The sequence below is a fragment of the Coffea arabica genome, chromosome 5e, assembly GCF_036785885.1.
Source record: "Coffea arabica cultivar ET-39 chromosome 5e, Coffea Arabica ET-39 HiFi, whole genome shotgun sequence".
Classification (NCBI taxonomy): Eukaryota; Viridiplantae; Streptophyta; class Magnoliopsida; order Gentianales; family Rubiaceae; genus Coffea; species Coffea arabica.
Window position 1 is genome coordinate 41273589 of NC_092318.1, and position 20690 is coordinate 41294278.

A 20690-nucleotide genomic window follows, 5' to 3' on the forward strand; every position below is an offset into this window, starting at 1 on the left:
GATTACATTGTAAATAGATAAGATATGATATGATAGGATAGAATATGACTCTCATGTTTTCACTGTTATTATTTTTATACTCCCTCCTCAATATGATTTCCATTCTTAATTTGTGCTTTAATTATTTCTCTATGCTCTCAATCTAACAAATACCACGCTCCTAATTTGCTAATAACAATATCTCATAATACACCTTCACGCCACGGTGTTTAGTAACACTGATAAAAACAAGTATTCCATGTATTTAGAGTGCAATACTATACTATCGTAGACGTACATATAAAGTGTGGTATAATATACACATCGACTACATTCACTTGCTATGTGTCCAAAAAAACCCACTATTATATATAGCAATGAAAGGAACAAGTTCTCTCCCCACAATTATCCTTCTCCCCTGTACACAACTTCAAACTCACTGTCCTTTCAACAAAACAAACACACACAGAGACACACAGTAAGAGTGAGAGCTTCACCTGATAACTATGTCTGCCATGATGGCCAGCATGATGGGAGCATCACCTGGAACATCATCGTCATCATCTTCTTCATCACCACCATCTATAGCATCAACACCATCAATACCCTCACGACCTTCTTCTCTGCCTGTCCGGAAGATCCCCGGAAGCTATGGCTGGCCATTGCTAGGGCCAATATCAGACAGATTGGACTACTTTTGGTTCCAGGGTCCAGAAACATTTTTCAAGAAAAGAATAGAGAAGAACAAGAGCACAGTTTTCAGAACAAATGTGCCTCCTACTTTTCCTTTTTTCGTTGGTGTCAACCCCAATGTGATTGCTGTTCTTGATGTCAAGTCCTTTTCTCACCTCTTTGATATGGAGATTGTGGAGAAGGCCAATGTTCTTGTTGGCGATTGGATGCCAAGCACTAAATACACTGGTGATATGCGTGTCTGTGCATATCTTGATACTTCTGAAGCAAAACACACTCAGGTATCATTCATTTTCCTGGATATGGAGATTGCTATTCTTGTTTTCCTACCTTCTAAACCAAAGAATGGATCACTTAATTGTACAAATTTTATTTTTCTATCTACGATAGGTACATCCTATAAGATCATGCAATTGAACACGAACTCTTCATTAAAGTTTTTTCTTTTACCACTAGATCAAGCCTTTACTAAGTGAATTCACATTTTCTGGCTTAAAATTGTTAATTTCATCGTGCATCATTGCTATATTTTCTTCAAATTTAGTCGCAGTAGGAAACATTTATATGGTTTTTAGCCAGTCAATTGCTTAATTTGCAACATTTTTCTTAATTTTGAAAATCTTTTTAGTCTCATTTTAATTTTTAGGAATTTTCATGAATAATAAGAATTTCTATATTGTGTGCCTCCTTAATCTGAAGTGACAATTTGTTGAAAGGTTATGGCCAACAAAGACAAAACTGGTATGATATTTTCTCACATGTTCACATCTTGAAAATTGGTTGCCTTTTTTACCCTTGTCCTAGGATCCGTGACCTCCATAGTTGTAAATTACGTTATACGGTTCAGATCAGATCGTTGACGTAATTCGATCTAGATTGTAAAAGAGCATGCTGCAATGCAGCTGCACTGGTCCCTCGTCTCTTTTTCTATCTGCATGACTTGTGGGTATATTCGTGGTTCACCGTCGCGGCCGCGGTAGCACCGTAGTTACGATTGTTCCACATTCATTGCGATATGTCGGTTGAATATCAGGTGATACGCACATTATAACATATATAAATTTTCAAAACATCTTTCAAAATTACTAAAAATAAAAAAATGTCATAAAAAGCACAATCAAAACAAAATGTTCGAGTTGGTTTTGAGTTGACTCGGAGATTTTGGCCGATTTCATGAATCACGGGTTTGAATTAGCCAATATCTGTCGAGTCAGAGTGAGTTGTCGCGGACATGAAATTATTAACGATTTAAAGATCGATATCGTACCGACCCCTTCTATTCTGGTTATGACTCGGTCAAGTCGTATCGGGCTCGGCTGAGATAGCTAATCTTGGGTATATTAGCTTAATAATTTTAACCATGTAGCATAGCAGTAATTACCAGTCGCTTAGATTTGGCACTGACTAATGCAGGACTGTGAAAGGCTTAGAAGATAAGAATGTAAGATGAAACTTGTGTGGCTTAAAGCTTATTTTGGGACAATGCACATCTCTAGCCGCTTGTTATGATATTGATTAGTTCAGACAAGTAAAAACTGAAGGGGGCAACTAAAGTGTCGGGCATTTTTTAGGATAAGATGCTTGCCAATCCTTTAAGAACAAGGAAGATCTATGCTTGCTCTCTTGCGATGCATTAGGCTGATTTTCGAGTCCAATCTAATGAACGAGAGAGTTTTAAACGGGCTCTTCTTGACCATTAGATGGAGACTCCATGGTTATTGTGAACCATACGGAAATGAAGACTTTAATAGGTCGCCATTATTGCTAAGCTGGTACAGCCCACCTTATCCACAAGAATTCATATCACTTTATAAATATCTTGCTGCTTCATGCCATGTGTCAATCGGTAACTTGGAACTGTCCACTGGTTTTTGATTTTTCCTTTTTCTTTTGTCTGTTATGTTGGTCCTGTATCATCTCGGTAGGGTAGTGGAACTTTGGATTATTGCATATACACATAATTTTTTTTTTTTTTTTTTATAAAACAAGACACGAGTGAGATTTCGAATGTTAGGATGGAAAAGAGAGATTAAAGTCTAAACCAATTGGGCCAAAATCACCTCGACTTACGTACACATACATTTTCTTCCAATTCTCTTCTCTTTTCTTTCTTTTTTTTTTTTTTAATTGCATCAACAAATATCAGCCAATATGATTTTCTCTTATTGAAATGATACTCAAGAAAGTAATACCTGTCATGATAAAGGAAGTTTGTAAGCTGTTATGGGACTGTGGCAATGTATAAAACCTTGACGAATTTGTTGTAATATGTAATGAATGCTTCATGAAATTGTTACTGATATCGTTATTTGTTTCATTTTATCTAATTATAAATTGTTGAAAAGTAAAAGGAATATGTTAATCAATTTGGAACAAAATGAAATTATGTTGACTGAGAAGTTCCATAATTGAATTTGTGGTACTTATTCGGTTTTAAGGTTTTTTAGATTTCTAAAACCATATAAATCTGATGTGTTACTTTGATATCAAATGGTATATATGAAAATTCTAATGCATACCCTTTTACTGATCTGTTTTAGCTAAATCATGTATTGTTCCTTAGTCTTCAATTTTCCTAATAATGTATGATTAATCTTCTATTCATTCACAGTGTATATATCGTTGGATTTATATACATGACAAGTCATTTGAATTTAAATTTAAATCTCAAATTTTGCATATATGGCACGCATCTAACCTCGCTAGTAGTATATACATTGTCATTGTATTGAAAAATTAATCCAATGATGTAACCAATACGATGTTCATGGTAATATGTAACAATCTAATAACAATTCTGATGAAATTCTCAACTGATACCTACATTTATCAGTAAATTGTTTTCTCTAAAGGTGTTTAATTTTCAAGATTTGTTTGATCATTATGATAGCTCAAGAAATTTTCAATGGATATCCTAAAAAGGAGCTCAGCTATATGGGTGAAAACAATGGTGAGCAAGCTGGACACCATGTGGGCAACAATTGAATCAGACATCTCCAAATCTGGCTCATCCAACATCATCCCTCCTTTGCAACAATTTCTCTTCAATTTCCTCACTATTTGCATAACTGGAGCTGATCCCTCAACTTCCCCGGAGATATCGAAAGCGGGTTTCGCCCTGATTGATACATGGCTTGGATTGCAGCTCCTCCCAACTGTCAAAGTTGGCATTCTACAACCTTTAGAAGAAATCTTCCTCCACTCCTTTCAATACCCATTTTGGCTTGTCCAAGGTGGCTATAACAAGCTCGTCAAATTCATTGAAGAAGAAGGCACAGAAGTAATACAAAGGGGTGAAAAAGAGTTCAATCTAACTGCAAAAGAAACGGTTCACAATCTTTTGTTCATGCTAGGGTTCAATGCTTATGGTGGCTTCTCATTACTTTTCCTTGCTCTTGTCAATGCTCTGGGAGATGACCAGAATCCAGGGATTCAAGAAAAACTCAGAAATGAAGTTAGAGAAAAAATTGGAACAGATTCATCAAAGCTTAGTTTTGAAGCCATCAAAGAATTGGAGCTGGTCCAATCTTTCGTTTATGAAGCTTTGAGACTTAACCCTCCAGTTCCTTTGCAATATGCAAGAGCTAGGAAAGACTTCAAGTTGACTTCATATGATTCAGTGTACGAGATCAAGAAAGGTGAGCTTCTTTGTGGCTATCAACCATTGGTGATGAAGGATTCAAAGGTGTTCGATAATCCTGAAAATTTTGAGCCTGGAAGATTTACTGAAGAAAAGGGTCAGGAGTTATTGAATTATCTTTTTTGGTCTAATGGACCACAGACAGGGTCACCAAGTGAATCCAACAAACAGTGTGCTGCTAAAGACTATGTGACTCTCACAGCATCTTTGTTTTTGGCTGACATGTTTCAAAGATATGATTCAATTACCATTTCTTCAGGATCAATTACTGCTGTAAAAAATGCTAATTGATCAACTTGTGTGCAATATTCCGATTCAGAAGGATCAGTTTTACAAATATTATCACGTTATGAAGGTGGTTCTTTTGCATAATTATGTAAGTCTTTTCTTTTTTTCGAATTGGTTTGTTACTTCCATGAAGTTCACACTCTATTAATCCTAAGATTAATTAAACATACACTAATAATGTAGAAAAGATTAATCTATAATTTAGAAAGTTTTACTACTCTAAACATGCCCATATTTCTTGTACTTGTGTAATTTTACCTAATTATAAGACAGGTTACAATATGTTTGTCTTCTAGAATAAGGCAGAGGTTAAAATGAAGAATATGCATTTTTGAAACAATAGGTTTAAGCTTTTAGATTGTGCCAGCTAGGGCCTTGGTCCTCCTATTAGGTGATCATTGTTGTGTTTTTCGCTTTTCTCAATAAGAATAATAAAAGAGGGTAGATAGTGATTAAAAGGTTGGTGCAACTGGACTAATCATCAATCAGGAAGATATAAGATGGATGGTACTTATGTTTCACCAAAAAAAATACAAAATAAAAGTCAGGGGAATGGTACTTCTTCTCTTTTTTTTTTTCATTCGTCGCTATTTTATTTATATCCTACTCTATCCTAATCTATCTAAGAGGAGGTCCAACTGGGCCTATGGGAGACAGGTGAAAACTAAACCACCACCGGATCAAACAGGTGCACAACGCACCCGTCTAAATTTTTTAGAAGAGCCACTTATTGTGGCAATTGAAACCTTAACCTCCCACCCCACTAAGCGATCACCAGCCCAAAGGCGGGTGGTTAGGGGAATGGGGGATGGTACTTAGGGTCCTACATTTTTCTGAATTGGATGATTATCTTTGTTTGTATATAGAAAAGTTAGGTTGCAAAGGATAAGGCATGGAATCTGGACCGAAGGTTTATTGAAGTGTCAATGAAAATTTTATCTCGGCATTCTTACAAGATGTCAGAAACATCTATTTTTGTATTAAAATTTTTTTTCTTGAAAACTGCAATAAGTACTCAGAGAAGTGTTTGTTCTTCTTCATTGAGTATATCTTCGTGCTCTACATACTTCTTCTGACAAAGATAAGAAACTATCTGTTCAAGATAAGTTATTTAATTCAGGTTTGATCATCTTTGCCAAAAGAAATTTGTCTATAACAGAGCAATAAATATTCATGAAACTGCTGAGCATTTAGCATTGGTCTATTCGACACAGGCACTGTAAACATTTTTTGGTATACTAGCGGGTCTGGATAATGCAATCTCTTTCCAAATTAAACTTTTATTTTTGTATATATTGTATGTAGATAGACTAGCTAGTACTATTTAAAAAAATCATTTATATTGACACTAGTAACAATTCACGTACTTTACACATGAATATATTTTTCCAAGATATAAAATCTTTAATATATTAAATTTCTGTGCAAAACTTGGATTATTGGCATAATATAAACAAAGAAACTATAAAATGAACAAAATTAAACAATTGGTAATTGTACAAAATATTTATTGTGTGCAAAGAAATTAAAAATTTATTGTTCATTCTGCAGCTATAAAAACTCTAAAGATGGAAGATTATCATATTTAAGTTACGTTGTTGGTATAATATTGACTAAGAAACGATATAATAAACAAAATTAAGCAATTGCTAGTTGTAGAAAATGTTTATTATATACCAAGTAATAAAAAGTTTATCGAACTCTAAAGATGGAAGATTATCATATCTAAACTAAGTTGTTGCATATTTTACTTGGATTGTGATGGTAAGAAGAAGAAACTTTCTATGTTGTGTCAAACCAGTGTGTATAACAAAACCTACGCAAAATACATACTAAAACAATATGATTTGGATACAACAAATTTTTATCAATTTCAGTAGTTGTAAACCTTTTCTGTTATATTTTTAATAATTATTGATACTTTTTGAAGTTTTCTTAGTCAATATGACATAATATAGTGAATTTAATAATCAATTTAACCTTTTATTTTCACATTAACTATTTATAACATTTGTCTTCTTATTAATTGTGGTTTTCTTCTAAACCAATATATATATATATATATATATATATATATATATATATATATATATATATATATATATATATAGTTAGCTTTAATTATCACGCATAAGAATATAATAATTAAAGATAATTTTAACATATACAATAATTGGAGATGAAGAAGATGATTGGTGAATATAGTTGTAGATAGGTAGTTTTAATTTTAATTTCCAACATTTTGCAGATGTAATTTATTGAAATTTTTCATTTTTCTTATTAGTATCATGATTGAAATGCAATAACTCTAATTAAAAGACATAAGGGTAATTTAGGTATAACAAAAACTAAGATCAAAATATGCTTACACTCACACACCTTATTGTCAAGACTCGTCATACTTTTTATATAATAATAATAATAATAATGATAATGATTATTATATATTTTAGAAGTTGTCACAACATGCACAAATGTATTGGGTTACAATAATTCATTCCAATGGAAGATATATAGAAGCATCAATATTATCTTATTTGTATTGATTTCTTAGATCTACTATATCTATTGATTTGGGATCTATATATATCTATATCATGTTTATTTGATGTAATTTATGTTATTAGTGAAGATTTATTGAATGAAATGACATTTACTATCAAAAAGAAGAAATGGCCATGACACAAGTCACAACCACTTTGAGATCTACTAAATCTTTAATTTCACCAACTAAAAAAAAAAAGATGAAAAATGAAAAACACTCTTACAAGGATACTCTAGGAGAAAACAAAATTCTCACTCGAAAAATTTAGGGGAGAAGAATATCTCACTAAAAAATCCTAAGAGAGAACAATCTCTCACTAGAAAATCTTAGGAGAGAATTTATTTAAACAAATGAAATAAAACTAGGAAAAGAGCCCCTCCATAGGGAAAGACCAAAATTAGATGAAATTGGAAGAATTGGTCTTGTTTTACTGCAAAGAATTTAGAAGAGTCAATCTCCCTTGGCTCAGTGTTTTCACTGATAAAATCACACTTTCTATATATTCCGTACTGATTACTAAACAAATTTCACATTGCGCCTCTAAGTCTATTGTTAATTCTGATTTTGCAACCAAAATCTATTGTAGACGCTTTAGACTTCACATCCTCAACTTTTTAGTCCATCTCAATTTGACCCAAATCTTTATAACGAAAGTTTACTAAATCAATAGGTTTTTTGCTTTGTCATTTGAACTTGGCCTTGGTTTTTTTTTTTTTTGGATCGCAACGAAAACATTTATATAACTATTCTAGCCTAGTCTAAGAGATGAAGGAGTCTAACCGACAGAGAACCCATTGGAGGAAACCATTTAAAAGTATAGCCATAATTAAGTGACAAGAACCCTTGCCTCCCACCTTAACCGCTCACCAACACCACTAAAACTTTAAAGTCTTGGTGATGACCAACAGCTCAAGAGGCTGTTGGCTTAAAACTTGGCCTTGTTTGGAAGAACCTAATTCAAAGATCAATTTAGTCTAGCTCTTTTTTTTCTTTTTTGGTAATTTTAGAAAAATTTATTGCAACACATTTGTTATTAAATGTACATGGAAAATAAAAAGATGATTGAAGGGTATGTGTTCGAAATTTTAAACAAACATGGTCAACATAACAGATGAGACACTATTCAGTTCCTTGCCATTTCAGAGGTGTTTACCACCCTTTTTCAATTTCAGTTCCTTTCCTGTTCCTACGAGAGGAAATACCATTCAGTTTTACTGTTGCATCTAAATCCAGTAACTTCAAGCTGTCAAGATATAACCACAGTTGAAGATTGAAAAATAATCATCACAAAACCAATAAATTGCTGATTTGACAATCCAAAACTTTCCCAGAAGGTAGAAGTGGTAGTAACAGGATCACAAACTTCCCAAAGCATCCTACAATTGGAAATCAACATTACTATAAGGTATGGCGTCAAATCTATATCGCTTGCTTCACAGTTCACAGCAGCACAAATGGTGGTCAGCTTCAGAAGACCAGTATGCTTTGTGTAAGAGACCTAATACTGTAAAATACACTGGGTGGAAATTCATCAACCTAATGCTCACTTCGAGCTCAGGCCTCTGAATATGGAGAACTTCCACCCTAAGAAGATGAATTCCATGCGAGTTATCCAACTAACAACAATACCCACGGCCACTAGAGTTACATAGCCTGTACATTTTCTTGTGTGCGAGACTTTGCAGCGCCTTCTTTCCATCCTTTCTGCCGAGCTCTCATCTCCCACATGGCAGTGAGTTTCTTCTGCGCCGCTAAAGCTGCTTCAGATTTTTCCCTTGCCGCTTCACAGGTCTCCATTCCACTATTGCACTTGTCTGCCTCTTTTTGATATTGGGAGGTCATCTTCTTGGCCTCAAGCAATTGCATATCAGCACGTTGCTGATTTTCCAATGCTTCAGTTTCTCGCAGCTTTAATTCCTCAGACAAAAGTTCTACAAAATTCTTTTCTGTGTCTTCACTAACATCTGGATCGTGTTTTGCACAATCTGTGAACATAACAACAGCAGAAACAATTGATGCAGGGTAAGAGAAGCCCTGCAAAGAAACGGAGCTCGGAAACAACGATAATTCAAAATTCAAGTTCATCATTTTTTGTTTTCCCCCTCAAGAAGTTCTTTACATTATGTATGACCAATGCACAAAAACAAATCTCAAGGAAAAGAATTGTGCCATATAGAACAATAATATGTAAATATCTATGCATTAAAGCAGCAGTGTTATTGGACAACCATTCCTCATCTATAGCCAGATCTGGCATTAGGTTAGGTAGGTAGTTAAATTCTAGGTATTCAGAAACATAAATATGTAACTGAACACATTTAGCATGTGATTGTGGATAACAAAATGTAGAAAATATACCATTTTCAAACAAGTCAACCAAATTCTAAAAATAAAAATGCTTCAAACATTGAACTATCCCCAACAAAAAGTATGATGTAATTCTGCAAAAATAGCAGCCAAGCATATCAATATGCAAATATTCAACAACCACCACGTGACAAAGGAATCCCCAATATAAAAGTGTAGGTTATTTTTGCATTTAAACAAAAAGAAACATTCTTGAGTAATCATGCCAAATCATGCAATTAGATAGTAAATGATATAAGAATTATAATAAGTTAACAGTGTCAGGCTCAGAGGTTTCACAAGAAACAGCATAAGGGCTCCTTCAGAAGGCATTGAATCTAAAACCAGGAGCATGTTCTACCAAAAATCCCCCCACCTAGGCAAAATAGATGCTAAATTGCTCATGTCTACCCTTTTAGCTGTGACTGCAGCTGAAAACTTATTCTGTCGCTCTTCCTAAAAGTCCATGGCATTATAAACAGCCCAGAACTTCAAAACATCCTGCACTAAGTGTCAGGCACTCTTTAATTTTTATAGAAGGACATTACAACAAGAATTGCACTGGCTTTATAAACACCCAGAACTTCAAAACATCCTGCACTAAGTGTCAGGCACTCTTTAATTTTTATAGAAGGACATTACAACAAGAATTACGATGCCAAACCCATGTCTCATTTCGAAGTGAAAATATACTAGACATTCAGAATCAGCATTAAAGTTAAACATGCCTCCCACAAAACTCAAAAAAAACAAAAGAGGGTACACATATTCATAGCTTAAGCATTTTCTAGAACCATAAAGAGAGGCACATATACATAAAAGCCAAACAGAAAGAAGAGAGAGAGCATCTGAGCACTGACCTGCAAAGGAATTATTGCTCAAACCTGCACGAAGTAAAGACAGATTATCAACATTAGAAACTGTTTAATGTACAAGATCAAGTGACTGATCAGAAACTAAATGGCAAGAGTTTACTCAATCCAAATGGTTACATGAAGCAGACACCCATGAACAATAAAGAAAGAAGGAAAAGAATACCATGGAAAACCAAAAAAAGGAAGACAGATACCATATGCAGGAACTCCTTAACAAATATATAAGTCTTGAGTGAAAATTTAAAGCTCAATCAACCTTCACATGTCAGGACATAGCAATTAGATTACTACTATCAAAATTTCTAAAAGCAAAAAATTATAAGAATGCAAGATGAGTAGGTTACAGAAAATGACCAAAGAATGGAAAATTTAGTTATCCATCATCCCCAAGATAAATTTGACAAAAAGACAAAAATCTTCCTCAGATACTCTGACAACTTTCTGCTTACCCTCATTTTCCCGTTTCTAGCAGTTTTCTCCAATATAAAGCACTCTTTTACATTTTAAAGTTCTAAGAAACCTAACCATCTAACAAGAACCACAAAAAGCTATGATTTGAGGCAAAATAAAGCCAAACACTTTGGAAGAACTGTAAGTAAATCTCTACACGCAGAACTAGACTGAACGTAATAATTTCTTGCGAATCCACAAACCCCCACCCTCCTTTCCCTTGTCCACTCTATCTTCTGCAATTGGTTTTCTGCTAAATCAAGTGCTAGTAGATGTACCTTTAATTTTGACATATATCATCTCCGGTTGAATACTTTCCATTACTGGTTGACAAAGTTTAAAATTTCTACGTCCTACACTTGTTATGGTGCTTGAAACAGATACTCGGAAACTAAATGCAATTCAAACCAAACAAGACCAGAAGGAAGACTACATCAATGTGATGCAGTTTAGTAATCATACATATCATCTCCTGTTGAAATCATTTCCGACACTAATCAGTTTAGTAATGGGGCTTCTCCCAGAAGGGGGAAAATTTTTTTTAAAAAATGTCGCAAACTAAATGCATGCAGTTCTGAACCAAACAAGACCAAATGCAAGACTAAACTTTTCCCGTGTTCTCTCACCTGCCAACTTACACTTGTCGCGGGGCTTCTCCCAGAAAGGGGGGAAAATTTTTTAAAAAAAAATGTCACAAACTAAATGCATGCAGTTCTGAACCAAACAAGACCAAATAGCAGACTAAACTTTTCCCGTGTCCCCCCCCCCCCCCCCAAAAAAAAAAAACTAAGCAAGTGGATGAATAAATGTTATCTATGTCTTCCAAAGCCAAAAGGTGAGAAATCGAATCGAGTCAAGCTCGAGTATCACCATACTCGAGCTCCAACTCGATCCTCAACAGGCATACTCGAGCTTGTCGAGTATACATTTTCTTAACCCAAGCTCGACTCAGGGCATACTCGAGCTCGATCGAGCACTCTAATGCCACAACCATTTTCCAGCAGCTTGCAGTCCAAATTAAAAAAAAAAAAAAAAAAGATGTTCAAGCTCATTACCATCACCAACTTGCAGATCAAACAATCAACAAATACAGGAGATTTCCAAGCTTGAAGGAACACCAAATACCAATAATTTTCAATCCCCAGAATAATAAAATGGAAGCTATCTAAACTTTAATTCAACTACTAAAGCTACTGAAGCAAGATCGAGGTTACCATCAGTTGGCCAAAGCAACCACCAAAACAGAAAATTATCAAAAAATTACAAAGTTCCATTCCAGAAAATCAATGTTTGGAGTATCTAGTTCATGTAATCAAACCCACAATTTTTTATTCCCCAATTTTTTGTTAAGCCCAATCTTCTAAATCCACAAAATGACTTGAAAAAGACTATTGAATCAAAGGTGGCTTCCGTGAGGTCAGATGATCTAAAATTTACAGAGGGAGAAAAAGAGGGTTTCTAAAGTGAGATGAGAGGTAGTGGGATCGAACAACACAATGGAGAGAAGAGCGTGTTTTGTTGGGTTATTATTTTTTTGGGCACTAAAAAGACTTTTTAGCCCGTACTAATTAGCTCATCATCAATGAGGTCTTCATGTAATTCTCAACAAAGCTGATACCCATATATATATACGTAAGAAGGCAACACTCGATTGAGCCCGTCAAGCAATAGACCTCCCTATTTTCCTGTTCAAGCTCGGCTCAAATATATAAATGAGCAGCTCGAACTCAACTCGAGCTCGGTCAACACCGATAGTAGTTGACCAAGCTGCTTGCAGTTCAAGTCGAGCAGCTTGATTCTCTTACACCCTATCAGCTTAACTATGGAAAGGATTTGACATAACTGGAACACAGTGACTTGGTAAACTCAATGGAAGTGACTTTGCAAGTTGCAAGCACACTCATACAGGTACAACAATATTGTAATATCTGGCTAACTAAAGAATATTATGACCTTTAAGGTTGAGGCCCAGGAATTAGAGGTCCTGGGTTCAAATACCTCTAACCCCCAACCCCTCCCCTGCTGGAAAACTTTAGTGAATTACAAATCCCCATTTGGCGGGAAGTGTAAAAAGTTTCATCTACTGATTAAAAACAGTAAATTCATCAAACATAGCTAATTTTCTTGCAAGATATGAATACCCAAATGGCTGACGAATCCACATTCACAAAAAATATCACTCCTTTACATAAGTGAACTATACTTAGTTAACAGGTCAAAATTTTCACCCAAACTTAAATACCCAGATGGATAAATGAGCACAAAAACAATTGGTCATCCAAAAATCACTAAAAAATTCGTTCCTTTTCACCCAATTAACTAAATATGCTAATTTCCAGTAATGGGTCAAACACAAAATCAATTCTTTTACCAAACAAATCAACTTAATATCCATAATAAACAACTAAAATCAAGAGATCTAAAGAACTCATTAAAATGCTTGCCTTGGGGAATGGAGGGAAGCGACTGAGCAGAACAATCGCAGTGGCATGGAGGGCAAGAAATCGCAGATGAGGTAGTGTAAGGAGATGCAGAAGAAGATGATGATGAACGCTTGACAGATGCTAAACCTTCCTTAAATTGCCAATATAATGGTGGACCTAAAATATAGGCTGCCAAACAAACTGCCAATAGCCCCAATCCTGCCTTCAATATTCTTGGATTTAATGCCATATTTTTCTCAGTCCCTCTTTTTCTAATCTAAGAGGGATTTATAAAATGTGGGTTTTTCTGGGATTCTTTGATTTGGGCTGAAAAAGTGGTCGAATTTTAGAGGAGTGAGATCGAGCAAGTGTGAAAGGAAGGAGACCGGGATTGAATGGAGTCCTTCGACTACCGACACGGGCGATTGCAGGACTTCTTGAAATTTATGAAATTTGAATGGAGTCCATCAGCTTTTTTTATTCAGATTAGTGGCACATATGTTTTGTGTTGTCTTAGTTTTTACCACAATATTTTAAATTGTGGATCAAATATATACGAGGAAAAATCATATATATAATCCATTACATTCTGAATTTATATTCTTACATATAAGTAAGTTTTTATTGCCTCAATTATTAAATTTGCAACATGTTCATCCAAAGCTCCACTCGGACCACTTCCAATCCATATTGTGCTTGAAAAATGCACCAAGTTTAAATGGCAATTAATGTGTCATGGACAAATTAAGAAACAGCACTAAGATTCTTTTCCTTCAAAGTTAACCTACAAAGCATCTATCACTTTGCCTACAACATGCATTGCTTTTTCACTTAATACCATATTAGTTACGGGATATGTGTATTTTTTAGGCAAAAGGAAAGCATCAGATGAATTTTTTTTGTTCCTATGAAGGGCCACATTACATTATTGTCTCCAACTATGCTTCTTTTTCTTTCCCCTCATAATTTTGTAGTTATATGATGTGTTCATAAATTTTCTTGAAAAAAGTGGATCCCAAATAAAGTTTGGGGCTAAAATGCAATGCTTTTTTAATGTATAAGGAATTAAAATGCATCATTTAATATGTTAAGCACTGGAACAGTACAAATTGGGAATTTATGTACTGGCCCGAGGAATTATTTGTGTGATTTTTTCAATATCCAGCAAGATTCAATTTTTACTGGGCCAATGAATATTAAAAGATGATATATTAGGATTTCCAAAGGCTAATATTTATCAAGAATGTTTCACGTGAATAAAAATTGTAGTCTTATACTATACTTTTATTTTATTTAATTATATAATGCCCTTTAAAGAATGCATAATTGATCTTTTACACATCTTGTTCATTGTCGATATGAACCAATTGTATTCCTACCTTCTAAATATCTGCTTTTTTTTATTTTTCATCATAACACAATCATCCTAACAATTTTTCAATGGAAATTGATTTCATCATTTGCTGTGCACATGCTGCAAGGAAAGGAGAAATATGTCTTCAACAAAATCATTAATTCGTAAATTTGGACAAATTGATTATATATAAGAGGGTTTTTGTCCACAAATCAAAACTTTGTTGGAGTACATATTTGTCTTTCTATTTTTAACATGTCGAATTACAAGTTCCTCTCCTTATTGAATTCATTGAGGACATGTATGCCATTTTCATGCAATATCTGCTACTAAAATGGTTAATTGTGTGGCACTAAAAATATTAGGGTAAAATACATAAAATCCCCCTGTGTTAAAGGAAATTAACACGAAACTTCCTCATTGTTTAGAAATACCCACTTAACCCCCTCGTGCTTTGGACTTCTTAGGATTTTACCTGCTAACCGGCTGGAAAGCTAGCGAGTGATATTGACGCGACCTAATGGTCACCTGTGACTAGAAGAAACTCGTTTTCATTCCAATTTTGCCCTCCATGTCTCTTACAAATGAAACCCACCATAGTTGTAGTTCTGCAAATGGAAAAAATGGACAGAAAAATACAAAACTAAGACAAAAAAACGTCAGAGTTTGAAAAAAACGCAAGACTGAATTGGCAAATTTTGAGCACACCAAGTTTGGACTTTGCACAAAAAAAAAAGAAAAAAAGAAATGGTGTTAGCAAGCTCCAGATTGAGGTAGTGATTGCTAGAATGGCGGCAGCAACTGTAAGGAAAGAACAACAACTAACTAACTACTTTACCTGCCTCTTAAAAAAAAAAAAAAAGAGTATTCCTCCTTTCTTCATCCAAATGGCGGTAATGTTGTACTAACCAGAATTACTACCGGTGAAGTAGATTAACAAAATCTCCCGGATACAAGTGGAGACCAATCAGTGGCCAGCTGATTCATAAAATGAATGAACAAAGCAAGACGAAGAAGAGACAATTTACAGTAGTTATGGTATCAAAGGAGGAAGAAGAAAGAAAGAAAAAACTAGAGAGCCCTCTCCTCTGCCCGCACCCAAGAGAGTCCCAGTGGGCACTGCAGTGGCCCCCCACCACCACCAAAACAAGAGTAAAGAGACAGACCAATCAGTAGCCCAGCAGGTGGCAGTAAAGAAAGGGGAAAGGGTTGCAGACAGACAGCAATCAGGTTGCTCCGATAGTCGCTCCGATGGTCCCTCTTGCCTCCCACCCATGGCTGAAAGAAGAAGAAGCAGCGGCAGCAGCAATGAATCATCATCATCATCAGGTGCAACAGCAGCGACCGTGTGCAGAATACCGGATGACCACCTCTTCTCCATCTTGTTGCGTCTTCCAATAGACTCAATCCTCTGCTTTGGTATGACTTGCAGAAGATTGAGGTCTCTTACTCACTTCGACGCTCTCTGGGAATCCATCTGCAGGTGCGACTGGGGTTCAAAATATCCCATTTTTTTTTTCAAAGAATACTTCTTTTACCAAATTTCAAAATATCCACAACAATTTACTACGAAAACACCTGCCATCAAACAAATCAACTCCTCTGAAATTTAGGGTTCAAATATGAGATTACCTGGTTAATAGCTATGCTCGATTCGTTGCAACCCTCAACCAATCTGCACAGAGACGCCGACTCATCTTCACTATAACTCAGACCGATCTACATAGAAACACCTCTTTCTTAGTTGTAGATTTAGGGTTTCTCTCTCTACACATGAAGTACTCTCAAGATTTACTAATTGCATCTGTACCTTTTCAGATATTATAAATGAGGGTATCTTTGGTATTTCATATTGTTACTGGCTTCCCAGTTGGTTAGCAGGTAAAATCCTAAAAAGTCCAAAGTACAGGGGGTTAAGTGGGTGTTTCTAAACAATGAGGAAGTTTCGTGTCAATTTCCTTAACCACAGGAGGGTTTTATGTATTTTACCCAAAATATTAACAATCAATAAAAGTATGAGGGTATAAAGTGAGAATATATACTCTTTGGTGGCATTTTGTAATTAAAATATTAACAAGGTTTATGTGTTGTTTCCAGACCAATACGCGTAGTCCATAATTTAGCAGCAACTTGTCTCTAGTGGTTTCATTCTTTGCAAAATGATATGAACTGACAAAAGCATCAAGAACCACAAGCACAATATCCAGTTTCCACACTGCTCTAAACAGCCTCATCAATGGCATTTTCCATTTCCTCCATGCCAAAATATCCTTATTCTAGCACAAATACCATTGCTTCATCACCATCCCAGTACATAAGCATCAAAATCCAGTGTCTAGCTACCAAGTGCGAATTGGATCAAGAACCATCAAAAGAGATGAAGTTGGCTTCAAAGGGCTCAAAACTTGGAATTGGTTCGGCTTCAAAGGGCTCAAAACTTGGAATTGGTTCTCCTATTGTAGTAGTTGAGGCTCCAAAGATGATTAAAACTGCAGCTTCTGTACCGTGTCTTCGAGTGAATGCAGGGCTAGTCAAGCCTGGTGATGTAGGAAGGTAATATCTCCCTCCTCTTGCTTAGTTCGATTTTCACATGTTTGTGTATATAATGTTTGTGTGAAAATATTGATAGTTAATGTAAGGACTCATATTAATTTTTAATCTCAATTTTTATTTTTATTTTTCATCTTTTGCTAGGAATCATTAATTACCCACATAAAATCTTTCAAAACAAAATCTCTAAATTTCCTAGAGGAACCATAAAAATAGTTGTTTCGAGTGATTATTTGCTTGTGCTTAAGGTTGCCTCTTCACAAAAATTTTTATTAAGCTAAAATTGTATACCATATTTTTTTAAAAACTCATACAAGAAGATGTTGGAATTAGACTTTCTATCAGGTTTTTTAGAATATTACTGAAGGAGGAGGGTTTTACAGTTTTGGAGTTATAGAAAAGAATTAAACTAAGAAATAATTAGGCGAGCTAAAATGTTCTAAAAATTGGAGAACTAATTAATCATCATTCTTCTATCTAAAAAGCATTAACTTCAAAACAAATTTGTTTGAGCCACTTGATAAACAAGTTTTTCATATATTTGTATCTTTCTCTCATTTTTTTTCATAAACAAGTATGTTTCATTGTGTTCCATTACAATTATTAATTATTACAGGACTAAGTTAATTAGGCACCAATATAATAATCTCAAATGCTCTATCCTGACCATGTATATATGCTTTGGGTCCAAGAAAGCAATAATATGACATTGCAAACAAGTCCTTTTTTTTTTGGCCTTTTTAATACAAAATAATTTCCACTTTAGGTTATAACTAACGAAATTATCGGAGAAGCTCTCAAAGTTTCAAGATAAATTTTTTTCAAAAAAAAAAAAGCTTCAAGATATAATAATGCTTAAATTTCTTATACATAGTATTTAGGTCCTCTGTAGTTTTTGTTTATATGAATGACAATCATTGTAGGCCCTGATTTATGTTTTATTATCAAAAGAAACTTTTATTCTACTCCTTCAAGTTTGAATCTTCTTTCCCTAAAGTTCTTAAATTTTAATCATCAGTGTCATTTTAATTTGAGCTTTGCAAAACAAAATTTAAGATAGGATTATAATTCATTTGCGTTATATTTGAGGATTTAAAATGGTAGTAATTCAAGATTTAGAGCTACCTTCCACTAGGACTTTTCTATGAAGAGGGACGTACATATTTTGTTATTTTGTTAAGGATCTAATGCAACATGCCAAATTATGAGTGCCTAGAAGATGAAAATCACATGCATTATCCACCATCAATGTATCATTTATAATTGATTTGTTGCATAACAAAATTGGAACTAATTTCATTTTCCACTCTTAGAGTTAACATTAATTTTTGGGTTGAAAACAAAAAAATTGAATTGGAACTGCAATCAAATTAGAACCGGAATCATAACCATGACTAACGGTTTAGGTTTAGATTCACCAAAAAATTGAATTGATACCTAAATCGACGGTTTAGGATCAGTTTAAACCATCTAAAACAACGCTTACTATCTAAACCTATTTGGCCAATTTAGAGTTTTATATCAATAAAATACCAACAGCTCCAATCTTAGACCGACAACTCATTGTCCCATCTCATTAGTAAGCTTAGATCCTATAACAAATTTAAGATCCTATTTAATAACCTAATTCAGCACTTAAACTTAATTTATTCAAATCTTCATATGTTCAAATGTATTTGATAACCAAAACTTGAACATCTGAATTAATTAAATTGTATTGAATTTTTTAGGCAAAACTTGTTCCCAAAAATAAGTGATAAGTTATTCATTTATCACTGAATATGATATATACTCAAATGTATTTAATTTAATATTTAATAATTAAATAACTTAATGAATTCAGAATTTAGATTTCAATTTTCAATTTTTTAGACTTCAGTTTCATTACACGCACCAAAGTCCAAGACCAATTCACTCCAATTAACAATGAGGTACTTTTCATAATTTTTTTTCCTACATTCATTGTTATATTTTCTCAAAATTAATTTTGTAATAAAAATGTTTAAGCATAACTAAACAAACCGAAACTGCAACGGAAAGAAATCGGAACCGTAATTGAAATAAAATTGAAACACAAACCAGAGTAAAATTGGATATTCAAGAACTGTAACAGTAATCGTAACCATCCCTATAAGGGGTTGGTTTAGTTCCACCTTTAAGAAGAACCGAAATCATCGGCTTTTATATTGGAACTGGCGATTCTGGAACCATAAACCAAGTCTAAAATAGGCTTCATCTTTTCTAAGAAATATTGAGCTTTCACTAACACCCTTCAACATCTCATCCCTATTGCTCCAATTGTCCATGCCATTTGATTAATATAATAGTTGTAACTCGGTGAACTAAACGATTATGAACAATTTATTTGAACATGTAATGAATTTTCCAATCCTTGGGGCATATAATTTGTAGACATGTGATTTCATGAAATGTAGCTTGCATAAAAAATTCTACAGATGATATGCTCCAAAGATTGGAGAGTTCATTACACGCTCAAATAAGTTTTTTTCATAATCATTTACTAACTTTCTGCATGTATTTTGTTTAAAATTCTGTGTGTTAGCTTAGTTCAAAGATTTCATAATTAACCATCAATTGCTAGAAATGAACTAACTTGAATTATGAGACAAAAGCACAGTTCCAAAGACTGAGTCATGTTGATTTTTATTGATTTTGAGTTGCACTTTTTATTGATATAAATGGAGATCCGAAGTAAGTAAATAGTTACAGAGGAAGAAGGCTCATTAAACTATTGAGATAGCCCAAAGGAATTGTCCTAACTTTGTGTTTTAATTACTTCAAATGTGGTAGAAAAAATCACAAAAACATAAAAGCTTTCCTAGAAATGATAAAATCAGTATTATGACAAGCCAAATACGACTAAAAATTAGCAAACAAATTGTCCGACAAGGATACAATTTCAATCAACAAGTGAAAACTATTCAACTTGATCTACAATTTCGTAGTCATGATTGTCTCCTCTACTCTATTAACTTCTCATTGGCAACAATGCAAAATACAAGGTAAATCAACAATCGCTTTTGCAAAATTTTGCATGGATATAATCTTACTTAGCAATGTAAATTAGCCAATTTTACTGAAACTTCCATGTGAATTTTTGTTACTAACTCTTATATACTTAAACTACTTTACATGTTTGCAGGATTGTCTCAAGGAAGCCCAAAGATGTATGGGCTGTTCGCCTTAGCATTGGTACCTATCTCATTGATGGAAAATATTTTAAGCCACTCGAAGAGTTGGCCGACTGAAGTTGATGGACAATGAAATATGTGGTCAACTTCTAAAGATGCACCATGTTTTTCTTGTATTTTTTATTCGACAAGATGATAAGAAAGTATAGATTTGATTTTAAACATCTAGGCATGATGTAAATTATGGTATAACTTTTTATATACTGACAATGTAGTGTTTTTTTTTTTTTTTTTTACAATAACAGTTATGGATGCACATCACATGTATATTATTTGAATTTCAAATTTGAATTCATGTTATATGATAACCATTTAAACTTGTTAGTTTAAAAAAA

The 20690-nt window shown here is 34.1% G+C and overlaps 3 protein-coding genes and 1 long non-coding RNA gene across 4 annotated transcripts; 2 read left to right on the forward strand and 2 right to left on the reverse strand.

Annotated features, from left to right (window-relative positions):
- Positions 1-311: 311 nt before the first annotated feature.
- LOC113688131 (fatty acid hydroperoxide lyase, chloroplastic-like) lies at positions 312-4684 on the forward strand. Its single transcript, XM_072048667.1, has 2 exons — positions 312-953; positions 3563-4684. The coding sequence occupies exons 1-2, from the start codon at positions 486-488 to the stop codon at positions 4601-4603; spliced, it is 1509 nt and encodes a 502-aa protein (XP_071904768.1). The 5' UTR covers positions 312-485; the 3' UTR covers positions 4604-4684.
- Positions 4685-8415: 3731 nt separating this feature from the next.
- Positions 8416-13653, reverse strand: LOC113688143 (uncharacterized). Its single transcript, XM_027205823.2, has 3 exons — positions 13261-13653; positions 10352-10375; positions 8416-9130 (listed from the first exon to the last, which is right to left on the reverse strand). Exons 1-3 carry the CDS (start codon positions 13487-13489, stop codon positions 8790-8792), a joined length of 594 nt encoding a protein of 197 aa, XP_027061624.1. The 5' UTR covers positions 13490-13653; the 3' UTR covers positions 8416-8789.
- Positions 13654-15552: 1899 nt separating this feature from the next.
- Positions 15553-16506, reverse strand: LOC140006281 (uncharacterized). The gene is made up of 2 exons (XR_011813921.1): positions 16226-16506; positions 15553-16070 (listed from the first exon to the last, which is right to left on the reverse strand). It is a non-coding gene; the product is annotated as an uncharacterized lncRNA (long non-coding RNA).
- Positions 16507-16722: 216 nt separating this feature from the next.
- On the forward strand, positions 16723-20616 carry LOC113688144 (uncharacterized). The gene is made up of 2 exons (XM_027205825.2): positions 16723-17146; positions 20307-20616. The coding sequence occupies exons 1-2, from the start codon at positions 16830-16832 to the stop codon at positions 20410-20412; spliced, it is 423 nt and encodes a 140-aa protein (XP_027061626.2). The 5' UTR covers positions 16723-16829; the 3' UTR covers positions 20413-20616.
- Positions 20617-20690: the final 74 nt, after the last annotated feature.